Source organism: Pan troglodytes, chromosome 2 (genome assembly GCF_028858775.2).
Source record: "Pan troglodytes isolate AG18354 chromosome 2, NHGRI_mPanTro3-v2.0_pri, whole genome shotgun sequence".
Classification (NCBI taxonomy): Eukaryota; Metazoa; Chordata; class Mammalia; order Primates; family Hominidae; genus Pan; species Pan troglodytes.
The window spans coordinates 139,239,181-139,263,681 of NC_086015.1; the positions used below are offsets into that span (position 1 = coordinate 139,239,181).

Here is a 24,501-nt window from a genome sequence, read left to right on the forward strand (position 1 = left end):
GCTTTCTCTTAGACGCAGGATAGCATGGTGCTTCTGAGTTAGGTTGGATCTCTGATTGAAAATAGTGGATTAGATTCCATGTCTAAGATTCCATCTAGTTAACTGGGCATCAATTGAATTATGGTCTGAATAAAAAGGCAGAATTTGACACCCATGGGTCTGAAACAAATAGCAGGGAAAGTAATCTTTGATTCTTTGGCATTTTTTTTTAACTCAAATGATTTTAGACTGTAAATTTCTCATTGATAGTTGGTGCTACCCCTTGAGGTTTGGTTTTCTGCTGTTGATGTCCTTTCAAAACTTACTCAAAGACCTAAATTTGTGATTCGTTCTTTTAAGTCTTGCCCCATCCCCTTTTTCTTTCTCAGCAAGATGACTCGTGAAAAGTTCATCAGATTTTTATTTATTTACTTATTTTTATTTATTTTTTTTTCTGAGATGGAGTCTCGCTCTGTCACCCAGGCTGGAGTGCAGTGGCGTGATCTCGGCTCACTGCAACCTCTGCCTCCCGGGTTCAAGAAATTCTCCTGCCTCAGCCTCCCGAGTAGCTGGGACTACAGGCCATGTCATCTCCCACATTGTCTCCTTGCTTTCTCTGCTCCACCCACTTTGGTCACTTTGCCATTCTTTTAGTGAATCACGCATGCTCCACTCTAGGGCCTTTGTACTTGCGGTTATTCTACCCTGGAGGATTTACCTCATAATACCTCCTTGGCCTGCTTCCTCTAGTCTTTCAGGTCTCTGCTTTTCAGATGTCAGTGAGGTCTTCTCTGACAACCCTTCATAAAACAGCACCCTCCCAGCATTTCTAAACCCTTGCCCTGCATCATTTTTCTCCCCAATACATGCCACCATATGATAAGTTTATATGTTTAACTTGTATATTGGGTTTTTTCCCCTTGTTTTATTTCCTGCTCTATCCCTAGTGTATACAAAGAACCTGGTACACACAGTAGGTAGTCAGTATTTGTTGACGGAATAAATACATTGACAGAACCTTCTTGGAAAGCAACTACAGTATATTTTAAAAGCTGTTTTTTAAATAGAATGATTAAGTAAATTCTGTCCACTTGATGCAGAGAGAGAGATATCCACATGGGGCAGGGTCTGGGAGATGGGATCAAGATCAGTAATGAAACTTGTGTTTTCTTTCAGTAAGCAAAAAGAAGATGATGGGAGAATGATTTCTAAGAGTAGAGGAAGTTTGAGACTCAAGAACAGGTACTAGGTGTTGGTAGTCTTTGAGAAGACTAGGTTGATGGAAGCAAAAGGTTGGTGCAGGGACATAGTAGAAAATATGATTATAGATGGATTGGAACAGGTGTTGAGGGACTTAAAAGTGAGTCAAAAGAGGTAGACTTGCTGTGATCCATGAGGAGATCAGAAGTGTGAATTTTTAAGCTATGAGGGATGAAAATGCCGTGTAAATCTAAGCTTCTTAATATCATATAAGGTGGCAAGGAGCATGCAATAAGAAATTCATCTCAGAGGCAGATGTGACAAGGCAGAGTTGAGGTAATATTACTCTAGGCAATAAGGAGTATAAGGTGTGATGAAACAAAGGCATGAGTTGAATATCAGCTGTAAGGGATATTGCAGATAATAAAGCGTGGTGGTTAACTGCATATGGGATGCAAAGAAAGAGGAAATCAAAAGTTCCAGCATTAAAAAAATTTCCTTTTAATTATTTTTTTTTTATTACAGGTTTCTCTGTCATTCACAGAAAAATGAATCATTTAAACCTTTGGAGGACTCAGTTATCACAATACTTCTCTACTACCAACTAAGATTTATGATAGTAAATTTATGAGAGCAAATTTCCATGTTATAGAACTGTTGAAGAACTAAAAGAGGATATTCTTTCATCAAAATAATTCTGCAGTATCATAATATTACTAAATAAAATTTAAAAGCACAATTATTAACTTATTAAATTTGCCACACATGTGCAGCAGCTACTGTATCCTGATAGTGACCAAACCTCAAATATAAATGGTTTCCCTTCATGGGAAAAGCCATTATATTTGGAAGAAACCACTGAACATTGTTATTAAATATATTTTCAGCTAACTGTCATTTAGGAGAATTTTCATGAAACAAGTTCTAGAAAGTTCCAAGTCCCACCAGTAAGTGGATTTGATATTATGGCAGCAACTTACAGACTTGTGGTTAGTACTGTGAACCACTACAGCAGCGTGGTGATAGACCGGCGTTTTGAACAAGCTATACATTATTGCACTGGAACCTGCCACACCTTCACACATGGAATTGACTGCATTGTGGTACACCATAGTGTTTGTGCAGACCTCTTGCACATCCCTGTGTCTCAGTTCAAAGATGCAGATCTGAACTCTATGTTTCTACCCCATGAAAATGGGCTTTCTTCGGCTGAAGGAGACTATCCCCAACAGGCCTTCACAGGCATACCCAGGGTCAAGAGAGGATCTACATTTCAGAATACCTACAACTTAAAGGACATTGCAGGAGAAGCAATCAGTTTTGCCAGTGGGAAAATAAAAGAATTTTCCCTTGAAAAACACAAAAACTCTAACCATGCAGCTTACAGAAAGGGAAGGAAAGTTAAGTCTGACTCATTTAATAGGAGGTCAGTTGATTTGGACTTGCTTTGTGGCCATTATAACAACGATGGGAACGCCCCATCCTTTGGTTTACTGCGGAGTTCCTCAGTTGAGGAAAAACCTTTGTCTCATAGAAACTCACTGGATACGAACCTGACTTCCATGTTTCTTCAAAACTTTTCTGAAGAAGACTTGGTTACTCAGATTTTGGAAAAACATAAAATAGATAATTTTTCTTCTGGGACAGACATAAAGATGTGCTTGGACATCTTATTGAAATGCTCCGAGGATTTAAAAAAATGCACAGACATCATAAAACAATGCATAAAGAAAAAATCAGGGAGTAGCATCAGTGAAGGAAGTGGTAATGATACAATTTCTAGCTCTGAAACTGTCTATATGAATGTAATGACCAGGTTAGCATCCTATCTGAAAAAGTTACCATTTGAATTCATGCAGTCTGGGAATAATGAGGCTCTAGATTTAACAGAACTGATCAGTAATATGCCTAGCTTACAACTGACTCCCTTCTCCCCAGTGTTTGGCACTGAACAACCCCCTAAATATGAAGATGTTGTCCAGCTCTCAGCTTCTGACTCTGGACGATTTCAAACTATTGAATTGCAAAATGACAAGCCTAATTCTAGGAAGATGGACACTGTACAATCCATTCCAAACAACTCCACAAATTCCTTATATAACTTAGAGGTAAATGATCCTAGAACTCTAAAAGCTGTCCAGGTCCAATCACAGTCATTAACCATGAATCCTTTAGAAAATGTTTCTTCTGACGACTTAATGGAAACTCTTTATATTGAAGAAGAGTCAGATGGAAAGAAAGCATTAGATAAAGGACAAAAGACAGAGAATGGACCTAGTCATGAGTTATTAAAGGTAAATGAACATAGAGCAGAATTTCCAGAACATGCTACTCATCTTAAAAGATGCCCCACCCCAATGCAAAATGAAATTGGTAAGATATTTGAGAAATCATTTGTTAATCTACCTAAGGAAGACTGTAAATCAAAAGTTTCTAAATTTGAAGAGGGAGACCAGAGAGATTTTACAAATTCCAGTAGCCAGGAAGAGATAGATAAATTGTTAATGGATTTGGAATCTTTTTCACAGAAGATGGAGACCTCTCTAAGAGAGCCACTTGCGAAGGGTAAAAACTCTAATTCTTTAAATAGTCACAGTCAGTTGACCGGTCAGACCCTTGTAGATCTTGAGCCTAAATCTAAAGTCTCTTCACCCATAGAAAAAGTCTCACCTTCCTGTCTAACAAGGATTATTGAAACCAATGGACACAAAATAGAGGAAGAGGATCGAGCCCTCTTACTGCGAATCCTGGAAAGCATTGAAGACTTTGCTCAAGAACTAGTTGAATGCAAATCAAGCAGAGGGAGCCTATCACAAGAAAAGGAAATGATGCAAATTCTACAGGAAACCTTGACAACTTCCTCCCAGGCCAATTTATCAGTCTGTAGAAGTCCTGTTGGTGATAAAGCCAAAGATACTACTTCAGCAGTTTTGATTCAGCAGACTCCAGAGGTGATCAAGGTAAGACCCAACAATTTTGAGTCCTAGGAACTCTTTAAAAAATGTTTAGTGTTTGAAAATTTTATAAAGAAAAACTTTTTTGTTAGCCATTTTTTGTTCTACTAAAGCTCTGCCCTACACTAGGAATGATCTCACTCAGCTCAGAGTCAGTAAAAAGCAAAGATTATACAAGATGATAGAGGGAAAAAAAAAGCAAAGACTTTAGACTCAGACTGGTTCCTACTGCCCTCCCCATACCCTTCATCTTCTTCCCAGCTCTGTGACCAAAGAAAAATTACTTACCTTTAATATCCTCATCTTTATGGTGGAAATAATAAGGATCAAAATAACTTGTGTGAAACATAAGCAAGGTTCCTTACACAAAGTAGGCATTTAATATTAGTCGTCACCCTCCCCAGCCAACCAAGAGACCAGTTGTTACTGCATGCCTGTGTAGACCTGTGTAAGGTTAGTGTAGAGTACAAAAGGAGAGAAGACATGATTCTTTAAGAGCTTAAAATCCACTTGTAGAGACAAAACTGACAATGTCTGAAACAGTTCATGAGCATGTGAACACCATTCTGAAAGTATTGTCATAACAGTAGGCCTTCAAAGAAGATAAAGACTAAAGGGTAAGATTTGATTCTCCAGGCAACTGAGAATAAATACCAATCTAGAATCACAGAAGTATTTTCAAAAGTTTTTAATCCATCCCCCTACTGAAAGCACTGTTTTTGAATACTCCCAGAAAGGCAGTTGTCTTCCCATTTTATTTACATACGTGTGTCATAGCACAACAAGATTATTCCTTGTTCGTTTTATAAGTCCAACATGGGTTAGCAAGAGGTTCTGCTCTACTTCACTCAAGGACCCAGTCTGATGGAGGCTCCATGTTCTTACTGCTGCCCATTGACCCATCTAGGATATGTGGCTTTTGAGTTCACTGAAGGAGGGGAACAAAGGGGTGATGCTTTTAACTGCCTTGTCCCAAACTTGGACACACTTCATTTCTGTTCACAGTCCAGTGATTCCCAACCTAAAATCTAAGAAACATAGAAAAGCACATGGAATATTTGTTAAGCACTGCCCCTACCACATGAATGAGCTATATGTATCAACATGTATGAATTCAGACATAAAGCCAAATCGACAAAAGCAAGTTGTAAAATAAGGATATGAATCATTTTGAGATACATACATTTTTACAAAAAGTATGAAGAAATACATGGATACACAAAATCCAATGTTAATGGTTAATCCTGGAGGAAGGGAAATGCAACTGAGGAAGGGCGTACAGGGGGCCTGAATAGTATTAGTCATATTTTACTTCATAATCTGGGTAGTAGATCCGTAAGTATTTTGTCATGTTATTCTTTGTGCTTTTTTATATTCTTAAATATTACGTAGTAATTTTTTAAAAAACTAATTGGATATTTGAGATGCCATTTATGTGGCCAAGTTAAAATACAAGTTACATATTAGGCTTCTCATTACAACTGTCATTTGAGCAGGGGAACAAATGCATATTGTCATTAGATGAATCTTTCTTTCCCTGGTACATGTTGAGCATCCAAAATCCAAAGTGCTCCAAAATTTGAAACTTTTTGGGCACCAACATGATGCCACAAGTGGAAAATTCTGCACCTGACCTTGTGACAGGTCACAGTCAAAACGCTATCAAAACCTTGTTTCACGTACAAAATTCTTTAAAATACTGTGTAAAATTACCTTCAAGCTATGTGTATATATGAAACAAATAAATTTCGTGTTTAGACTTGGGCCCCATCCCCAAGGTATCTCATTATGTATATGCAGATATTCCAAAATCCAAAAAAATTCTAAACCTAAAACACTTCTAGTCCTGAGCATTTTGAATAAGGGATACTCAGTCTGTATGTTTTGTGGCTGCTATTCTTCTGTGGACTTTTTTAGTCACTAGCAACACTAAAGTTTAAAACAATACATACTTTTAATAAGGTTACTAAGTGATTATTTGGGTCTAAATATCACAGATGTTCCCTGAGCATTTCTGTGAAATTACTTTGTGTGAATCTCCTCATTTGTTGGTTCACAGGTGGTAGTATCTTTAGTTTGGGGTCAACACTAGGGGAGAAACTTGGAATTAATCACAAAAGTAAGAAAAATCCCTTCACATGGTTTTTTTTTCCACGTGACACATTGCAGTACACAGGCAATACTGATGTGCTTAATAGTTTATTATAAAGGAAAGAAAATACTTACATAGCAACTTCAAAATGATAATAATGTCATAAGAGCTACCAGTTATTGTGAACTAAGGCATACTAAGACATTTAAAGGTATTATCTCACTATTTTTCCTCACAATAACCTGTCTGCCCATTGAAGAAACATCTGCTTTCTCTGATGACCTATTCCAATATCTTAAAACCATTATAACCAGAAGCTCTCACTGTGATACGGTGTTTTGAATTTTACTCAACCCTCTTCCCCCATTATCTTCTGTGACAAAAAGGAGACAAATTCTCTAAAAAGAGATGGACTGCATAAAGTAGAAAATGTCTGAGCATCACCTGTCCTGTGTCCCTGGCTAACACCTCATGAGTGGGTTCCCCGTGACCCCCAATCTAGGTACAGCTACCTTAAAATGCCACACTGGGCTCTAAATGTGCTTCCCACTTTTTTGACAAGTAATGGACTGAAATCAGAATCTTATTAAAAGATTGTCTCCTGCCATTCTTTTAAATAAGTTTCAATATCACAGAATATAATAAAATTTGATGAGATTTCTTCTTGATAAAAGTTGGAAAAGTACTTAATGAAAAGCTAATTCAAAGAGACAGGTAATATAAAATGTTTAATTCAGGAAGATGCTTAATGCAAGAAGACAAACCATTCTTCCTTGACTCAGTTGCCTTCCTACTTGTCTTTTTTTAATCTTTCTTTTCTTATGAAAAATTTAAGTGAGGAATTGGCAAACATTTCTATGAAGAGCAAGATAGTAAATATTTTAGGCTTTATGGGTCGGAGTCTCTGTCATGTAGTCTTATTTGCCCTTTGCAAGACAAACCAACAAACAAACAACCCAATGCTTTAAAAATGTAAACCATTCTTAGCTCCAAGACTTAGAAAAACAGGCAGTGGGCCAGATTTGGTCCATGGACTGAAGTTTGTCAACCCATCTTAAGCAAATAGAAAAGTATGGTGAATGATACAAAAGCACTGTTATCACCCACCATTTAGCTTTGTCAAATCTTAACATTTTACTGTTTGCTTCAAATCTTCTCCAAATACCTTTTGTCCCAGGGGAATTCAGCAAGAGACTATATAGATATATATGAATCCATTATTTCTCTCAAACCTAAGCTCTGTAATAGTTTTATCTTGATGATCAAGGGCAACAAAAATTGTTCTAACAGAACTTTCCTTCCTAGAGAATATAAAGGGAAATTTCAGACTGCTCTGCTTATATTATTATGAATTCCAAGTTAGTAGAATCCACACCAATAAGGGATAGAGAGTAAGAAGCCTACCTGTCCTTCAGGTGGTAACCTTTTCCCATCCGTTTTCTGGAGTTTAAAGTCAGAATTTAAGCAGGCAGTCTGCCTGACAACCTAATTCACATCTGATCTTCTCTTTTTCCATTCAGCCTCCAAAAATGTTATCTCAAGCTCTCAAATGTACCCGAGGTAAAAATGAAATAGTGAAATAAGAATATGGAAGGAGATGTGTGAATCTCTCTTAAGTTTCCACATCTGGGCTACTAGCCTCTGTTGGCCTTTATTTAGCATTAAATGGCTATTTGTTGAATGAATAAACGAGTAAGTGGATGAATAACCAAGTGAGGGGGTGTTCACTTTCCTGCTTTGTCTCCTCAAATGGAAACTGCTCCCTTGCCTGAGGGCCATCCCTTTCCCTGCTTTTTGCTTCTCAAGGATGGGTACAAGAGGACCTGACATCAGCCCTTCTCAGACTTCAGGGTAGTGCCTCAGCAAGACTCAAGTATCTTACTTACCTAGACCTCTAAGTCTTTTAATTCCTCTAGCCTTTAACACCTAAAAAACGACAGCACCCTAGGAAGGGTCTGGTCACCTTTCCTGGCAAGAGGGAAAGACATCATGTGAGTGTAGATTGTTTTACTTTATTGTGGGGGCAGAAATCCCTCGATAATATGCTGTAGCCATTTCGAGGAGAGGGTGCTTTCTCGATCACCATTGTTCCCACAGGCTTTCTTACAGTACGCTATATACGAGCTCTTTGTTTAAATTTTGAAAATTTTGTAACAATTTACTTTCTCTTTAAGGAATACCTATATATTCATTGTCCTTTTGCCCATTCTTAGAAGTTGCCATCTTCCTCCTCATGGATTTGGGTTGGAAAAGGATATTTCTGGCCGTTTAATTTTAGTACAATTGTTTGTTTATTTGTTTTTGGATGCCCGAGAGAAATCTTTGAAGGTGAGCATAATTTCTGTTGTTACTAGAACTCACTTTGCTTTCTTCTAACCCTGAGCAGGAATTTGTATTTGAGATTTCATTCCAGAGGAAATAAAGAACCTTCCTAGGTTAATGATCTAACATTTAGGTTTCCTCATTGTTTAGATAGTATAGTGTATAGTTTTATATGCATATTTGAATGCAGAATAATTAGGAAAATAAATTTAACATTTTAGCAAAGCACATTTTAGGAACTTTGTTAAACGTTCCTTGTGGAGCCTTAATAAACACTTTTCTCTCTTTACTTTCTAGGTTTATATCCATGCCTTCATTAACATTAGCCAGTCATGTCACTGAGGGAAAATGTTTCTTCCCTAGCTTTGTAGGTGCTCATGGTGCCTGGATTCAGTGCTGGGAATGCTTAAGTAGAAATCAAGACACTTAGCAATACAATAGGAAACCATTCTCTCCTCCTCTCAATTGCCACCAAGCAGATTAATAAAAGTAAACACATCTGCCTGGTGGCAAATAGGAATTTGTGGAATGAGCCCAACCTGAATATCCCCCTCCACCTTTGGTGGCTTCTGACGTCAGGTACCTTTGCATTAATACCTGCATTCTTTCTGATTAACATCAGGTATCTCAAATATGTCCCCACCTATGTTCACAAGAGCCTGGTAGATATATATGTACTGATGTAGAAGGGTCAAGATAAAGTTAAAAATGTAAATTGCAAGATGTACCATTATGATCCCTTTTTGTTATTAATATATTTTTATGCACACAAAGTTTGGGGTACATATGCTCAATATTATTCATGTTCCTCCAGAAGTAGAAAGTGAATCTCATATCCAGGTGTTCCTGATAAGTCTGCCCTCTCCCAGCCTCCACTCCACCCTTGGCAGGAGTGAAGAGGAGCTCCCAGAACCCAGCTTGCTCCATTAAGCCCACAGGCCTGTCCAACCCTCACAGCTTCACCACCACTCTCTGACTTAAGGTCATCAGGACTAATCTGTCTAATATGCCCTTTCATCCTTGTTTACATTAGTCAGCACCAGAAATCCAGGAATCCAGATCACCCCCCATCCCCCACCCCACTTTCCTCCTCACACTGCTCTTATATATTTCCTAAGTCCACTTCCAACCCTCCCAACTCCTGAAATCGTTTCACCATGTCCTCTTGCACTCTGAATTCATGATGATTTACCGGCAAAGTTTCCTATGTCATATCTCTTCCCTAAACATTTCCCTTCCTATTATAACTTAAACTCGTCTCTTCCTAAGGATACTGTAGCCAGTGAAATGGTGGCTCTATTCTTTCTCATTCCCACCCCCTATCCCACTGGGCCTGGAGGGGGCAGTAAGGGTCCTTGCATTTCATTGCTGCTCTAGACTATTCTCCTGGCTGCCTCCCTGAAACCAGCCCCGCCCCAACTTTGAACTAATACCATTAGACTCTGCTATCCACTACCTCTTCTGATTGTAGTCATCTACCAACCCAGGTCACTTATTTCTTGAAGGTTTTATCTCCTGGCTTTATGACACACTTTTCAGTATTACTCTTGCCACTGTTCGAGTGTTTGATAGATAAGGTATCCAATACAGGAGCTTCTCAATTCCTTGATCTCCTCTAATGAGTCTGTCCTCTGCCCTTCTTCGTTCATTTTCTGGCCTTATGTTTATGTCAGTGGTTTTAAGAGTATGGTTCCCAACTAATACTGTTAGCATTACCTGGGCACTTGATAGAAATGCATATTCTCCTACCCCAACCCAAACCTAGTAAATCAGAAACTCTGGGGGTAGGGCTCAACACTTTTTGGTTTTAACAAGCCCTCCGGGTGATTCTGATGCATGATTATGCTTGAGAACCACTGCCATAATTCGTCACTAAAATCATTCCCTTGAATATACTCTGAGGTTCCTTGTCATCCCCTCATTTCATGGTACCCACCTGGAACAGCTCCAACTCAGATTAAATCGTGTTCTCTGTCTACTCTGAGCTTTTATTCGTGCAGCTGAACTTGGCTACAGAAGATCACACAACCATGCTGAGTGGTCTTGCTTTAAATTCATGACCACCAACCTCCAGTGGGTCTTTAGTACTGTGTGGCAGTCCTACTGTGTTTCCCTAGTCCATTCACTTTCCACTCTGCAGGTGCCTTTTTCCCTGTCTTCTAACCTCCAGCATCTTTCCCATCCTCACCCTCAGCTAACCTTGTTTCCTATTTTACTGAGAAAACTAAAGCAATCAGAAGAGACCTTTATCCATCTCCTACCCATATCAGTACTAAATATCTTCTCCCTTTCCTTCTATTTCTATTATTTCTATACATGAACCATCCAAGCTCCTATCTTTTTCTTTTCTTTCTTTCTTTTTTTTTTTTCTTTGAGGTGGAGTCTCACTCTATTGCCCAGGCTGGAGTGCAGTGGTGTGATCTCGGCTCACTGTAACCTCTGCCTCCCTCGATTCTCCTGCCTCAGCCTCCCGAGCAGCTGGGACTACAGGGGCATGCCATCACGCTCGGCTAATTTTTGTATTTTTAGTAGAGACGGAGTTTCACCATGTTGGTCAGGCTGGTCTTGAACTCCTGAGTTTGTGATCCGCCCACCTCGGCCTCCCAGAGTGCTGGGATTACAGGCGTGAGCCACCGCGCCCATCCCCAAACTCCTATCTAAGGCCAGACCTACACTGGGGCTTTATTAATAGATACCATCCCCTCCCATCAACTCACAAACACTCCTGCAGAGATTGACCCATTTCTCCCCTGCAGTCATCAGTTTTTCTCCTCTGCTCAATCACTCCTTCAGCAGATAAACATGCTACAATTCTCCCAGCTTTAAAACAAAACAGACCCCTAGTGCTCCAACATACCAGTTGAGTTAACACTCATTTGTCTGCTCTTCTTCACTCCAGGGCTCTCTGAAAGAGCTGTTATTATTGTTTCCAGTTCCTCCTCTAGCCCTCCTCTTTCTAAATATACCAGACATATTCCCATTTGCTATTCCTTCTTCCTACAACACCCCCACCCCATACCTGCAGGACTCACTCCATCACCACATCCGTCTTTGTAAAAATATCACTTCACTGAGGCCTTTTTGCCCTAAAAATTTCATGCACACATACAATCTTTGGCATTCCCTTTCCCCCTCTACTGTTTTTTTTTTCCCCTAACACTTACCACCCCCTGATATATTATTTCAATTACTGTTTCTTTTTCTCCACTGACTCCTACCACTAGAATGAAACCTCTATGAGAACAGGGAATTTTATCTGTTACATTCACTGCTATATCCCTGGTAGCTGGCACTCAGTGTTCAATTGATATTTGTTAGTAATTGTCACTTTGTATAGGGACTTTTGTTTCTATGTTATATTTCTGTAGTATTTAAATTTTTCCTTACAACCAACCTTATCCTTTTGTAAGAAGAAAAAAATAATAAAGGTAATTTTTCTAAATTCTCTTAGATACCCTAAGAGATTCCACTATTTTAGCCAGGCTTGAGCCCCTGAAACCAGGCTTCCCAATATGATCATCTTCAGAAATTGGATAAAATTACGTGTGTAAACTGATCACTTCAGAAGCTCTATTATACCATATCTTGCAGTCCTTCATAAGAACTGGGAATTACATAGAGATCTTTGAATCAGAGTCATCTCCCTTGAGATTGCCAGCAAACCGTAACTAGCCTAGACTGGGTCTGAGGGGTTATTCTGTCATCCCCTCTCATGGATCTACTTTTGGAGACCACAGTTAAGGTGTTTACCCTGGGAGGTGCTTTGGCATCCAAGAGACGTATTTGTCGTACTTCCAGCATAATGCTCATTGTCACCAGGGTCCTTGACTATCAGTTCCAAGCTCCTGTTTTGACATCTGTGAGTTCAACTCCCACCCACAGTTACTGAGAAATCATACATACACACACACACACACACACTCACTCTCTCTCTCCCCACCAAGGAAGACACTGGGGCAGAGTATTTTATAACACCAGTCACCAGGCATTTATTTAACATGGCAGTGTCAGTGAAATAGAATCCCTTCATTTCTTTTTTCTCCAACATATTTATAGGCCAAAAATGAATTATTATGGTCTGTAATGAGCAATCTCTAATTGAATTAATTCCTCAAGGAGAGAGGGAAGAAAAAAAGCAGACTAAGAAGTACAGAGAACTCTAGACACTAGAAATTCTAGGGATCCCAGAATTATTATTCCTGATCATTTTAGGCTCTAATTCTTCCTTGCTGCCCCAGATCCTAGAACAACATCTACCCCAAGTATTAGGAACACTGAAAAGCAAAAACATCAGATTTTGTGGGTTCTTTCTGTTATTAGTCATAGAATGTGTTCCCATAATTTGGAGGCAATTGGAGCAAGACACAAAAATGCTTATTAGGTCTCCTCTATCATACACATGCTTTCCTATTTTGCTGCAGCCAGTGAAGTCAAGGCTAGAGAATTAGGCTGGGAACAAATAAACTATAGATAACTACCACTACCTGGCCTCCTTCCCCCCACCAGTGTTTCATTATTTAAGAGTGAAAAAAAAAATAGTAACACAGAACAAGCCACTAAATAATGAAGAAAACACCAAGTTAGAGCAGAAAGGTTATGAAATCTAGTATTAACTAATTAGCTTATAATCAGTTGGCTCTCATAAGGCCTATTTACAGGGATATTTTAAAGAAAGTCTGTGATTCCAAGCTGTTACCCCTTTTGATTTATTTTCTATTTATTTTTATTTCAATAGGTTTTGGGGGCACAGGTGGTATTTGATTACATGGATAAGTTCTTTAGTGGTGATTTCTGAGATTTTGGTGCACCCATCACCTGAGCAGTGTATACTGTGCCTAATGTATAGTCTTTTATCCCTCACCCCCTTCCCACCCTTCCTCCCAAGTCCCCAAAGTCCATTCTGTCATTCTTATGCCTTTGCATCCTCATAGCTTAGCTCTAGCTTATAAGTGAGAACATACGAGTTTGGCTTTCCATTCCTGAGTTACTTCACCTACAATAGTAGTCTCCAATTCCATCCAGGTTGCTGCGAATGCCATTATTTCATTAGTTTTTATGGCTGAATAGTATTCCATGGTGTGTGTGTGTGTGTGTGTGTGTGTGTGTGTGTGTGTGTGTATGTATGTATGTATGTATGTATCACATTTTGTTTATCCACTCATTGATTGATGAGCATTTGGGCTGGTTCCATAGTTTTGCATTTGCAAATTGTGCTGCTATAAACGTGAGTGTGCAAGTATCTTTTTCATATAATGACTTCTTTTCCTCTGGGTAGATACCCAGTAGTGGGATTGCTGGATCAAATGGTAGATCTACTTTCAGTTCTTTAAGGAATTTTCATACTGTTTTCCAGATTGATTGTACTAGTTTACATTCCCACCAGCAGTGTAAAAATGTTCCCTTATCACCACCATGCCAATATCTACTATTTTTTGATTTTTTAAATTATGGCCATTCTTGCAGGAGTAAGGTGGTATCGCATTGTGGTTTTGATTTGCATTTTGCTGATCGTTAGTGATGTTGAGCATTTTTTCATATATTTGTTGGCCATTTGTACGTCTTCTTTTAAGACTTGTCTTATTTGTGTCCTTAGCCCACTTTCTGATGGGATTGTTTGGTTTTTTCTTGCTGATTTGTTTGAGTTCTGTGTAGATTCTGGATATTAGTCCTTTGTCAGATGCATAGTTTACAAAGATTTTCTTCCACGCTGTGGTTTGTTTGTTTACTCTGCTGATTATTTCTTTTACTGTGCAGAAGCTTTTTAGTTTAAGTAAGTCCCATCTATTTATCTCTGTTTCTGTTGCATTTGCTTTTGGGTCCTTGGTCATGAAGTCTTCACCTAAGCCGATGTCTAGAAGGGTTTTTCCGATGTTGTCTTCTAGAGTTTTTATGGTTTCAGGTCTTAGATTTAAGTCCTTGATCCATCTTGAGTTGATTTTTGTGTAAGATGAGAAATGAGGATCCAGCTTCATTCTTCTGCATGTGATTTGCCAATTATTCCAGCACTGTTTGTTGAATAGGGTGTCCTTTCCCCACTTTATGTTTTTATTTGCCTTGTCAAGGATCAGTTGGTTGTAAGTATTTGGCTTTATTTCTGGGTTCTCCATTCTGTTCCATTGGTCTATGTGCCTATTTTGGTGACTATAGCGATATAGTATAGTTTGAAGTCAGGTAATGTGATGCCTCCAGATTTGTTCTTTTGCTTAGTCTTGCTTTGGCTATGTGGGCTCTTTTTTGGTTCCATATAAATTTCAGGATTGTTTTTTCTAGTTTTGTGAAGAGTGATGGTGGTATTTTGACTGGAATTGCATTGAATATTTAGATTGCTTTTGGCAGAATGGTCATTTTCACAATATTGATCCTACCCATCCATGAGCATGCGATATGTTTTCATTTGTTTATGTCATCTGTGATTTTTTTGGCAGTGTTTTGTGGTTTTCCTTGCAGAGGTCTTTCACCTCCTCGGTTAGGTATATTCTTATGTATTTTATTTATTTTGTTTTTTTACAGTTATTGTAAAAGGGGTTGAGTTCTTGATTTGATTCTCAGCTTGGTCTCGGTTGGTGTATAGCAGTGCTACTGATTTGTGTACTTTGATTTTATATCCTGAAACTTGACTGAATTCCTTTATCAGATCTAGGAGCTTTTGGATGAGTCTTTAGGGTTTTCCAGGTATATGATCATATCAGCAAACAGCGACAGTTTGACTTCTTCTTTACCTATTTGGATGCCCTTTCTTTCTTTCTCTTGCCTGGTTGCTCTGACTAGGACTTCCAGTACTATGTTGAATAGAAGTGGTGAAAGTGGGCATCCTTGTTCCACTGCTCAGGGGGAGTCCTTTCAACTTTTCCTTGTTCAGTATAATGTTGGCTGTGGGTTTGTCATAGATAGCTTTTATTACCTTAAGGTATATCCCTTCTATGCCGATTTTGCTGAGGTTTTAATCATAAAGGGATGCTGGATTTTGTCAAATGCTTTTTCTGCATCTATTTGAAATGATCATGTGATTTTTGTTTTTTATTCTTTTTCTGTGGTGTATCACATTTATTGACTTGTGTATATTAAGTAATCCCTGCATCCCTGGTATGAAACCCACTTGATCATGGTGGATTATCTTTTTAATAGGCTGTTGGATTCAGTTAGCTAGTATTTTGTTGAAGATTTTTGCATCTATGTTCACCAGAGATATTGGTGTGTAGTTTTTTTATGTCCTTTCCTGGTTTTGATATTAGGGTGATACTGGCTTCATAGAATGATTTAGGGAGGATTCCCTCTTTCTCTATATTTTGGAATAGTTTCAATAGGATTGGTACCAATTCTTTGAATGTCTGATAGAATTCAGCTGTGAATCCATCTGGTCCTGGACTTTTTTTTGTTGGCAATTTTTTTTTATTACCATTTCACTCTCTCTGCTTGTTATTGGTCTGTTGAGCTTCTGTTTCTTCCTAGTTTAATCTAGGAGGGTTGTATATTTCCAGGAATTTATCCATCTCTTCTAGGTTTTTCAGTTTGCGTGCATGAAGGTGTTCATAGTAGCCTTGAATGACCTTTTGTATTTTTGTGGTATCAGTTGTAATATTTCCTGTTTCATTTCTAATTGAGCTTATTTGGATCGTCTCTCTTCTTTTCTCGGTTAATCTCTCTAATGGTCTATCAATTTTGTTTATCTTTTCAAAGAACCAGCTTTTTGTTTCATTTCTCTTTTGCATTTTTTGTTGTTGTTTGAATTTCATTTAGTTCTGCTCTGATCTTTGTTATTTCTTTTCTTTTGCTAGGTTTGGGTTTGGTTTGTTGTTGTTTCTCTAGTTCCTTGCGGTATGACCTTAGATTGTCTATTTGTGGTCTTTCAGACTTTTTGATGCAGGCATTTAATGCTATGAACTTTAATCTTAGCACCACTTTCGCTGTATCCCCGAGGTTTTGATAGGTTGTGTCACTATTATTGTCTGGCTCAAAGAATTTTTTAATTTCCATCTTGATTTCATTGTTGACTCAACAATCATTCAGAAGCAGATTATTTAATTTCCATGTATTTGCATGGTTTTGAGGGTTCCTTTTGGAGTCGATTTCCAATTTTATTCCACTTTGGTCTGAGAAAGTACTTGATATAATTTCAGTTTTCTTAAGTTACTGAGACTTGTTTTGTGGCCTATCATATGGTCTGTCTTGGAGAATGTTCCATGTGCTGATGAACAGAATGTATATTCTGCAGTTGTTGGGTAGAATGTTCTATAAGTATCCATTTAGTCCATTTGTTCTAGGGTATAGTTTAAGTCCATTGTTTGTTTGTTGACCTCCTGATGTGATGACCTGTCTAGTGCATTCAGTGCAGTATTAAAGTCCCCCACTATTATTGTGTTGCTATCTATCTCCTCTCTTAGGTCTAGTAGTAATTGTTTTATAAATTTGGGAGCTCCAGTGTCAGGTGCATATATATTTAGGATTGTGATATTTTCCACTAGTCCTTTTATCATTATATAATGTCCCTCTTTGTCTTTTTTAACTGTTGTCGCTTTAAAGTCTGTTTTATCTGATATAAGAATAGCTACTCCTGCTCACTTTTGGTGTCCATTTGCATGGATTATCTTTTTCCACCCCTTTACCTTAAGTCTATGTGAGTCCTTATACGTTAGGTGAGTCTCTTAAAGACAGCAGATACTTGGTTGGTAAATTCTTATCCATTCTACCATTCTGCATCTTTTAAGTGGAGCATTTAGGCCATTTACATTCAACATTACTATTGCCATGTGAGGTACTATTCTATTCATCATATTAGTTGTTGCCCGAATACCTTGGGGGTTTTTTCATTGTGTTATTATTTTATATGCCGTGTGAAATGTATGCTTTAAGGAGGTTCTATTTTGGTGTATTTCGAGGTTTTGTTTCAAGATTTAGAACTTGTTTTAGCAGTTCTTGTAATGCAGGCTTGGTAGTGGTGAATTCTCTCAGCATTGGTTTGTCTGAAAAAGACTTTATCTTTCCTTCATTTATGAAGCTTAGTTTAGTTGGATACAAAATTCTTGGTTGATAATTGTTTGTTTAAGGAAGCTAAAGATATGACCCCAATCCCTTCTAGCTAGTAGGGTTTCTGCTGAGAAATCTGCTGTTAATCTGAGAGGTTTTTCTTTAAAAGTTACCTGATGCTTTTACCTCACAGCTCTTAGGATTTTTTCCTTCATGTTGACTTTAGATAACCTGATGACTGTGCCTAGGCGATGATCTTTTTGCAATGAATTTCTCAGGTGATTTGGATATCTAGATCTCTAGCAACGCCAGGGAAGTTTTCCTTGATTATTCACTCTGTTATTACCTTTCTAAACTACTCAGCCTGTTAGAACTACAACATGAGAAGGCTTTTTAAAAATTGAGATAAAATTCATTTTCTGGACATTTGGGTTGTTTCCACTTTTTGGCAATTATGAATGATGCAGCTGTGAACATTTGTGTATAAGTTTTTGTGTGGACAAGGACAGGCTGTTAACATATTTAGATTTTTCCAAACAGCTGGCTGGCTTTTGTTAATCAGAAGCACCCTCATGATATACCAGGACCTCCACTTTGATATGTAACTTTTTTTCTGTAGCATCTTCTGAGCAAAATCCTTTGGTGTCACTTCAGAGTGACTCTCTGTCTTTGGTGTCACTTCAGAGTGACTATGCTATCTTTCTGGACCTGCTTCTAACACTAACCTCAATACAGGTCCTCACTTAGCTGAGCTGATTTCCCAGCCTCACTATGCTATGTTTCTGTCATTCAGATTTTTATAGTTTTGCTGCCTGCATTATTCCAACTGCCCTTCCTACTCTAAGGCCTTAGCTGATGCTATCATCTCAGTCTCCATAACCACATTCAGCTGAGACTGTTGAATGGATTTACATGTTTATATATAAAATAAAGGGCTAGGCCAGGCACAGTGGCTCACACCTGTAATCCCAGCACTTTGAGAGGCTGAGGTGGGCAGATTGCTTGAGCCCAGGAGTTCAGGACCAGTCTGGGCAACATGGCGAAACCCTGTCTCTACTAAAAATACAAAAATTAGCTGGGCACAGTGCCATGTGCCTGTAGTCCCAGCTACTCAGGAGGCTGATGTGGGAGAATAGTTTGAGCCAGGGAGGTGGAGGTTGCAGTGAGCCAAGATCATGCCACTGCACTCCAGCCTGGACAACAGAGGAAGACCCTGTCTCAAAAAAATAAAGGGGTAGACTTACTTTGGTACAACACATTGCATATATAATACTGTTTTTTAACAGTTATACACAAATCAGAATAAGAGACTTCTTCAGACAAATGTTCAAAATTATTTTCTTTGTCCTGTGTAATCAACCCATTTTTTCTTAAAACATCCCATGTGGCTGATTTCCCCAGAAAAAAAGAATATTATAAATCACTATTGTCTTCGTTTTCAAAGGGGGAAGGGCAAGGAATAATAAGACGGTTCAGAAAGTTCTAAGAAATCTGTCCTGGATTTCAAACTAAGCCTAACAGAATGAATTGTATAAATACAGAATGTGTTGTGTTTCACAGTTTTATTCTCTGTTTCCTACCCAATCTTACCTTCCTTCAGGGTACATTTTAAACTTATTCCTCAGTTTTGTAGGTCCTTTCAGTATAGGGTAAGGGAGCATCTTTTCTCGCTTGGGATATTAGAGGCTATCCTAAAAAAGAAAAAAAATATTTAGTTTTTAGGGTCATAGTGGAGAGGCCAGCTTCTCTTCCATATAACTCTGCCAGAGGGAACCTGTAAAACTCATGCCCAGCAGCCTATCCTACCCGGTTCTTTTTGAGAAAGACTGTCTCCCTTGCCCAAGCATGCTTGTTCTGGAGAAAGATACATGGAATGGTAAGGCAGGAAAGGAACCCCAGACCCAGACCAAGACAGCTGGATCTCAAATTAACAACTGATGTGTTCCAACCACCCCCACAGCAGAGAGCACCAGTCTTTTGCCTAATAAGGCTCTCTTATCGTTGTCATCCTGAAGACTCAGATTGAGCACATGGTCCAGATAGGACTGCCTGTGTCTTCAGACAGGGAAAGTTCATGAGTGATCTGCAGGCCAAGAAGAGATGCAGGCAGCTGTGCAGGAAGTGCCTACTGGTGGTAATCAGCTAGCTTGTTAGGATGGACTTAATTATATGCTGCAGGGAGCAGGAGAAAATATTTTTTAGTTTATTCCAGAAAGACATTCGGAAAACTTTTACAGTGGCTCTTTCCATTGTAACTGCACACAGCTCCTAATTTTCCACGTGCTCAAACTTAATTTATAACCTATGTGTTTATGATTCTCTATTTTTCCTCATTCTGGTTAGTTCCTCCAGGAGAAACCTGTCACCCCAAAACAGCTTTTCTCTTATAATTCCCAGCCCCATAGATTGTACATTCCCTTGTCATCAAAGCAGAGAGAGAAGAGAGTAGATCACAGATCATATATTTCTCTGTAGTGAAATTCCCCTATGTTTGATCTTTTCCTGGCAAGAGTCACTCTAAAAACCATATTCTTTGGTGCTATATTCCAGTTGTCATGAACTCCTTGAAACTAACTCGTGTTCTCAGATCCTCTCAGAAACCAAGCATATATACTAATACTTCCATTCAAACACAAGTAAATAAGTAAAAAGCAAATAAACCAACTTCATGCTAGTCTTCCTCTGTCAATAACTCATTGCCACAGACCAGTTCTTTTCTAAGCCCTTTAGGGATCCTGGTCTTTTTGCCTCTGAATTTTTTGGAAAACATTTTGATATATCAAAACTTACCGATTATTTCCTCATCAAAAGACATGAAGAAATATTTTCTTGCTTAAGAGTATAACAACAGGGCAGGCTTTTAACCACTGTTCTGACTTTGAAACTTAGCAGATTTATAGGAAGTAAATGAAACGAAAATATTTCTTGTCCTTTGCTCCAAACCAACATTGTGCTAGAAAGCACAGTAAGAAAGAGACCACATCTTTATCATCTCTCTAGCTTCATATCAAGCAAAGTGTCTGGCATATAAGTGATTATATATAAAAATATTTGTTGAGTAATTGAATGACTATAAAATTAAAATCTAAACTCTTGTCCTCAAGAGTTTAGACACTACTGGAAAATAATGATCAAGTTACAAAATATTACAGTAGAAGCCCTTTTACCTGAACATGATTGAGTTTGATAGTAGGGAATCATAAACTATATGTGTGTGTACTATAAAATGTCTATATAAACATTTTAACTCAGGCATTAATTTATTCTGATGTCTTTTGATAGAGGGTCAAAGCCTTTTTTCTGAGAATAAGTCTCATACATATTTAGAGTTCTGTGACATATTTCTTTGATAAATCACACTCATAATAGGTTTGTTGTCTGATTTGTAGTTTTAGTTTCTTTAGAGAGAGAACATAGTAGTAAAGCAATTTGAATGTAGACACCTTCTAAACTTTAGTGATTTTTCTCTTTCATCCCACCCTTACCTAATTTTACAGCAAAATCTTTTTAGTAGTTTACTTTTACTAAAACTTAGGGTTTTTTTAAATTTTAGAACAGCTTTTCTTTTCCACGCTTATATTTTGTTAGTTTATGTAATGAATTGAATAATTATTGTGAAAAGTATAACCAGCATAAACAGACTGAGGACAAATGCAGCTGACTCTTAGTAAACACACAACCCAACTACTAAGGTAAGAAATATGAGAGTGTAAGAGAAACTATTAGCCACAAATCTGTGTGTGATGGGCATTAGTTGCTCTGTTTCAGAGGAGAAATGGAGAGCTTTGGCTAAATAAGATAATATGTTAAGTGGAGTTCCTTTGAGAGACGTCATATAGTATTTCACTAAGTGCTGTATATATAAAGTTAAGAATTACAGTAAGGGGACTTAAATAAACAGGAAGCCTTCATGAAATAGTTAAATTTTGAGTTGGATCTTGAAAGATGATTAGAATGTATAATTTGAGGAAAGGGAGCATTCTCAGGAAAGGAATGAACCTACTCACCTACAGCCACAGGTTGGTGTTGGGAAGGAGAGGAAATTTAAGGTGTGGTTTAATAGAATAAGCATTAAATTGTAAGTCTAAAGGCCTAGTTGCATTCCTACAAACCTTTTTGACATTTTATTTAGGAGATAAATAATGAGGGAGAAAAAGAGTATTCTAGTCGGGAGTGTAAGGAAAAAATATGGGAAAGCTACCCACCTCAAAGAATTAACATGGAAGCCCAGTGAGAGAGAAAATTGAGAAAATAAGGAAAGACTCAGGATGAAGCATAAGACCAGTGGTTTTCAGTTGTAATCCTCTTTCAATCATAGTACGTATCAAAAGCTTTCAGATAAAATTTGATGTGAACGGAAGACTCTGCCACTTAAAAGAAATTCTTTAAAACACAGCTTTAGACATATAAGCCTAATGTATACATTAGAAAGAGTTGTCAGAATGTCTTGAAAAGAAATCAGTGGGAAAAAGCAGACTTAAATTTGTAGGAAACAGTGGAAAACCAAAGAATTTAATTCCCACTAAATTAGACAAAGGTTCAGTAAAAGAGGGTTGTAAGCTATTTTTTTGTTTTAATAATATTTGGTGTATATTTTCTAGACATAGAAAAATATTGAATGATGTGGTTGATTGAAAATAAATATTGAAATCTAAATATTAAATGTGAGAAAACAGCCCTCTGTATCAATGTGTTCTGCATCTAGTTGGAAAATATTTGGGGAAAAAAGTATGGTTGCATATGTATTGAATATGTACAGACTTTTTTTTCTTGTCATTATTTCCTAAACAATAGAGTATAACAGCTATTTACATAATACTTATATTGTATTAAGTATTACAAGTAATCTAGAGATGCTTTAAAGTATATGGGAGAATGTGAGTAGCTTGTATGCAAATATTACACATTTTATGTAAGAGACTTGAGCAGCTGTGGATTTTGGTCCGTGGAGGGTCCTGGAACCAATCCCCACGGTTACCAAAGGATGACTTTACTTTATGATTCACTTACAAATAACTATATGAGGCAGATATTTAATATATGATGAAATAATAGGTATTTTTAAAATCTTAACTGATTAAAGCTTCTCAAAGGAAGAAAACTTACAAATTCAGTATGTAGTATGTCATTGCTGTTTGATCATCTTTTGTCCTTTTTTTTAGCCAAATTTCACTTGCTTATATGTATCTAAAACTTCTTTTCTATGGCATTCAATTGTTCTACTTTCTTAATACTTCCAAGAACAGATTTTCAAATATGTTCATCATCAGTTCAAGAAAATGTTTGATAACTATGATAGTCTTTTGCTTTAAAAAATTTTACATCTGAGATCAACAGATCTTTTTGTAAATTCCCATTTGAGAATGAAAGTTTCTGTTTTTCCTCTTGTTTTGACTGGAGAGATCTGGAAAGATTTGGGTATTTACTTCCCTTCAAATAAAAAATAAAAAACTATTCTTAAAATAATAGTTTCAAATTCGAAGTTCAGCAGCCTGTTCTTTTTTTTATAAAATATTAAAGAGAAAAAGCCGAAAATGTTCTACATACTCTTTTTCTTCTAGTTTGAGAAGAAACTGCTTTATGTGGATTGACACCTCACATACCCTGAGTTTAAGAAGTTAGCATTATCTGAGAAGGTACTATTTTTAGGTCCAGCTGTAATGTTTCTAACTTTGGTACGCAGAGTAGTGGGTGCTCCCTTTCCCAGAAGGCTCCATATTCTCAACATGTGCAGGTCAATTTGACATAAAGCTACCAACAAGGAGCAACAGGCCCACTGCAGGCTGTGTTTATAACTTGAAAATTATGAGCAGGTATTGGGAGCCACAGACTGTATTTGGGAACCAGCTGCATGTCAGGACAAGCATAGATTGTGGTCTGTGGAGGCTGGGAGAGCACAATGCTTGAATTTCATTTCTTTGGGAGATAAGAAGAAGAAAATACCTTCCTACCTGACAAGATTGACAACTTGCTAAATCTGATTATCTTCAGAAGTGTGCTGGACAGTTGCGAAGTAAACATTTACTTTTCAAAGATGATGATCAAGGAAACATCTCTACGAAGGGACCCGGATTTAAGGGGAGAGCTAGCTTTCCTGGCAAGGGGCTGTGATTTTGTTCTCCCTTCACGGTTTAAGAAGCGGCTGAAGTCATTTCAGCAGACACAGGTTTGAAATTTGGGTGTTTTGTTTTGTTTTGTTTTGTTTTGAAAATATTTTTATTACTAATAAAACCATCCAGTGAACTAACTCACAAATAATTTTACAGCTCCCTTGTATCTTGATATTAGATCAAGGAATTAATGTGTGTCCTCTATTCAGCTATTTGCAGAAAGCTATTTGCAGAGGGATTCCAACAGGTTTAAAAATAGACCTTCTGGACCTGGAGTACAGTACTCACATTTTTCTCTTGTAGAGAGGGAATCCAGTTTTAGAGACAACAAATACAACTTAATGAACATTTTACAATTTAGGTAGAAAATTACCGGGATTTTTCATAGAAATGTCCTTGAGAAACTAGAATTTCTGTATTAAAAGCCTTGTTTGCACTTTGAATCAATAGATTATATATTAGCATGCATATACATCTGTAACAAATGTTTGTTTAAAAAGTATGTTAATCCTGGTAATCTTTTTTTAAAGCAAGACGTATTTGTCTATATAGACAATTGTGTATGTGTGTGTCGTAATGTATGTAGATAACAAAGACTGGTGGTTACTTCTAGATCATTAAAAATGTCTTCCCTAAGCAAGCTGTGCAATTGAGTCATTTCTGCCTATGATGAGTACTTTGCAGAGTCCCTACTTTCTTGCTTAAAACCTATGGCAGTGTTTCACCAAACAAGTGCCTAACATTGACTACGATATAAATCAAGGACTGTACAAATGCTGGCCATCCAAAATCCAGCAAGAAACCATAGTTTTATGGTTATTCTGACCCAGAATAATCTCAAATTATTTGGGTAAATATGAAATTGCTTTTTTGTAGGTCA

At 37.6% G+C, this 24,501-nt stretch overlaps 1 protein-coding gene across 5 annotated transcripts in view; it reads left to right on the plus strand.

Moving 5' to 3' along the window:
• The window catches only part of PPP2R3A (protein phosphatase 2 regulatory subunit B''alpha), a 181,998-nt gene that overhangs the window by 33,579 nt on the left and 123,918 nt on the right, over positions 1–24,501 (plus strand). For 3 of the 5 annotated variants that reach the window (XM_001153482.6, XM_054682260.2, XM_054682261.2), the window contains exon 2: positions 1,705–4,139. The exons of 1 other annotated variant lie outside the window; for it this stretch is intronic. In XM_001153482.6, the coding sequence (XP_001153482.3) occupies positions 2,145–4,139 (1,995 nt within the window). In that variant the 5' untranslated portion in view covers positions 1,705–2,144. Of the gene's footprint in view, positions 1–1,704; positions 4,140–23,216; positions 23,678–24,501 lie in introns of those variants that run through there. One more of the 5 variants, XM_001153412.6, reaches the window with a different exon arrangement.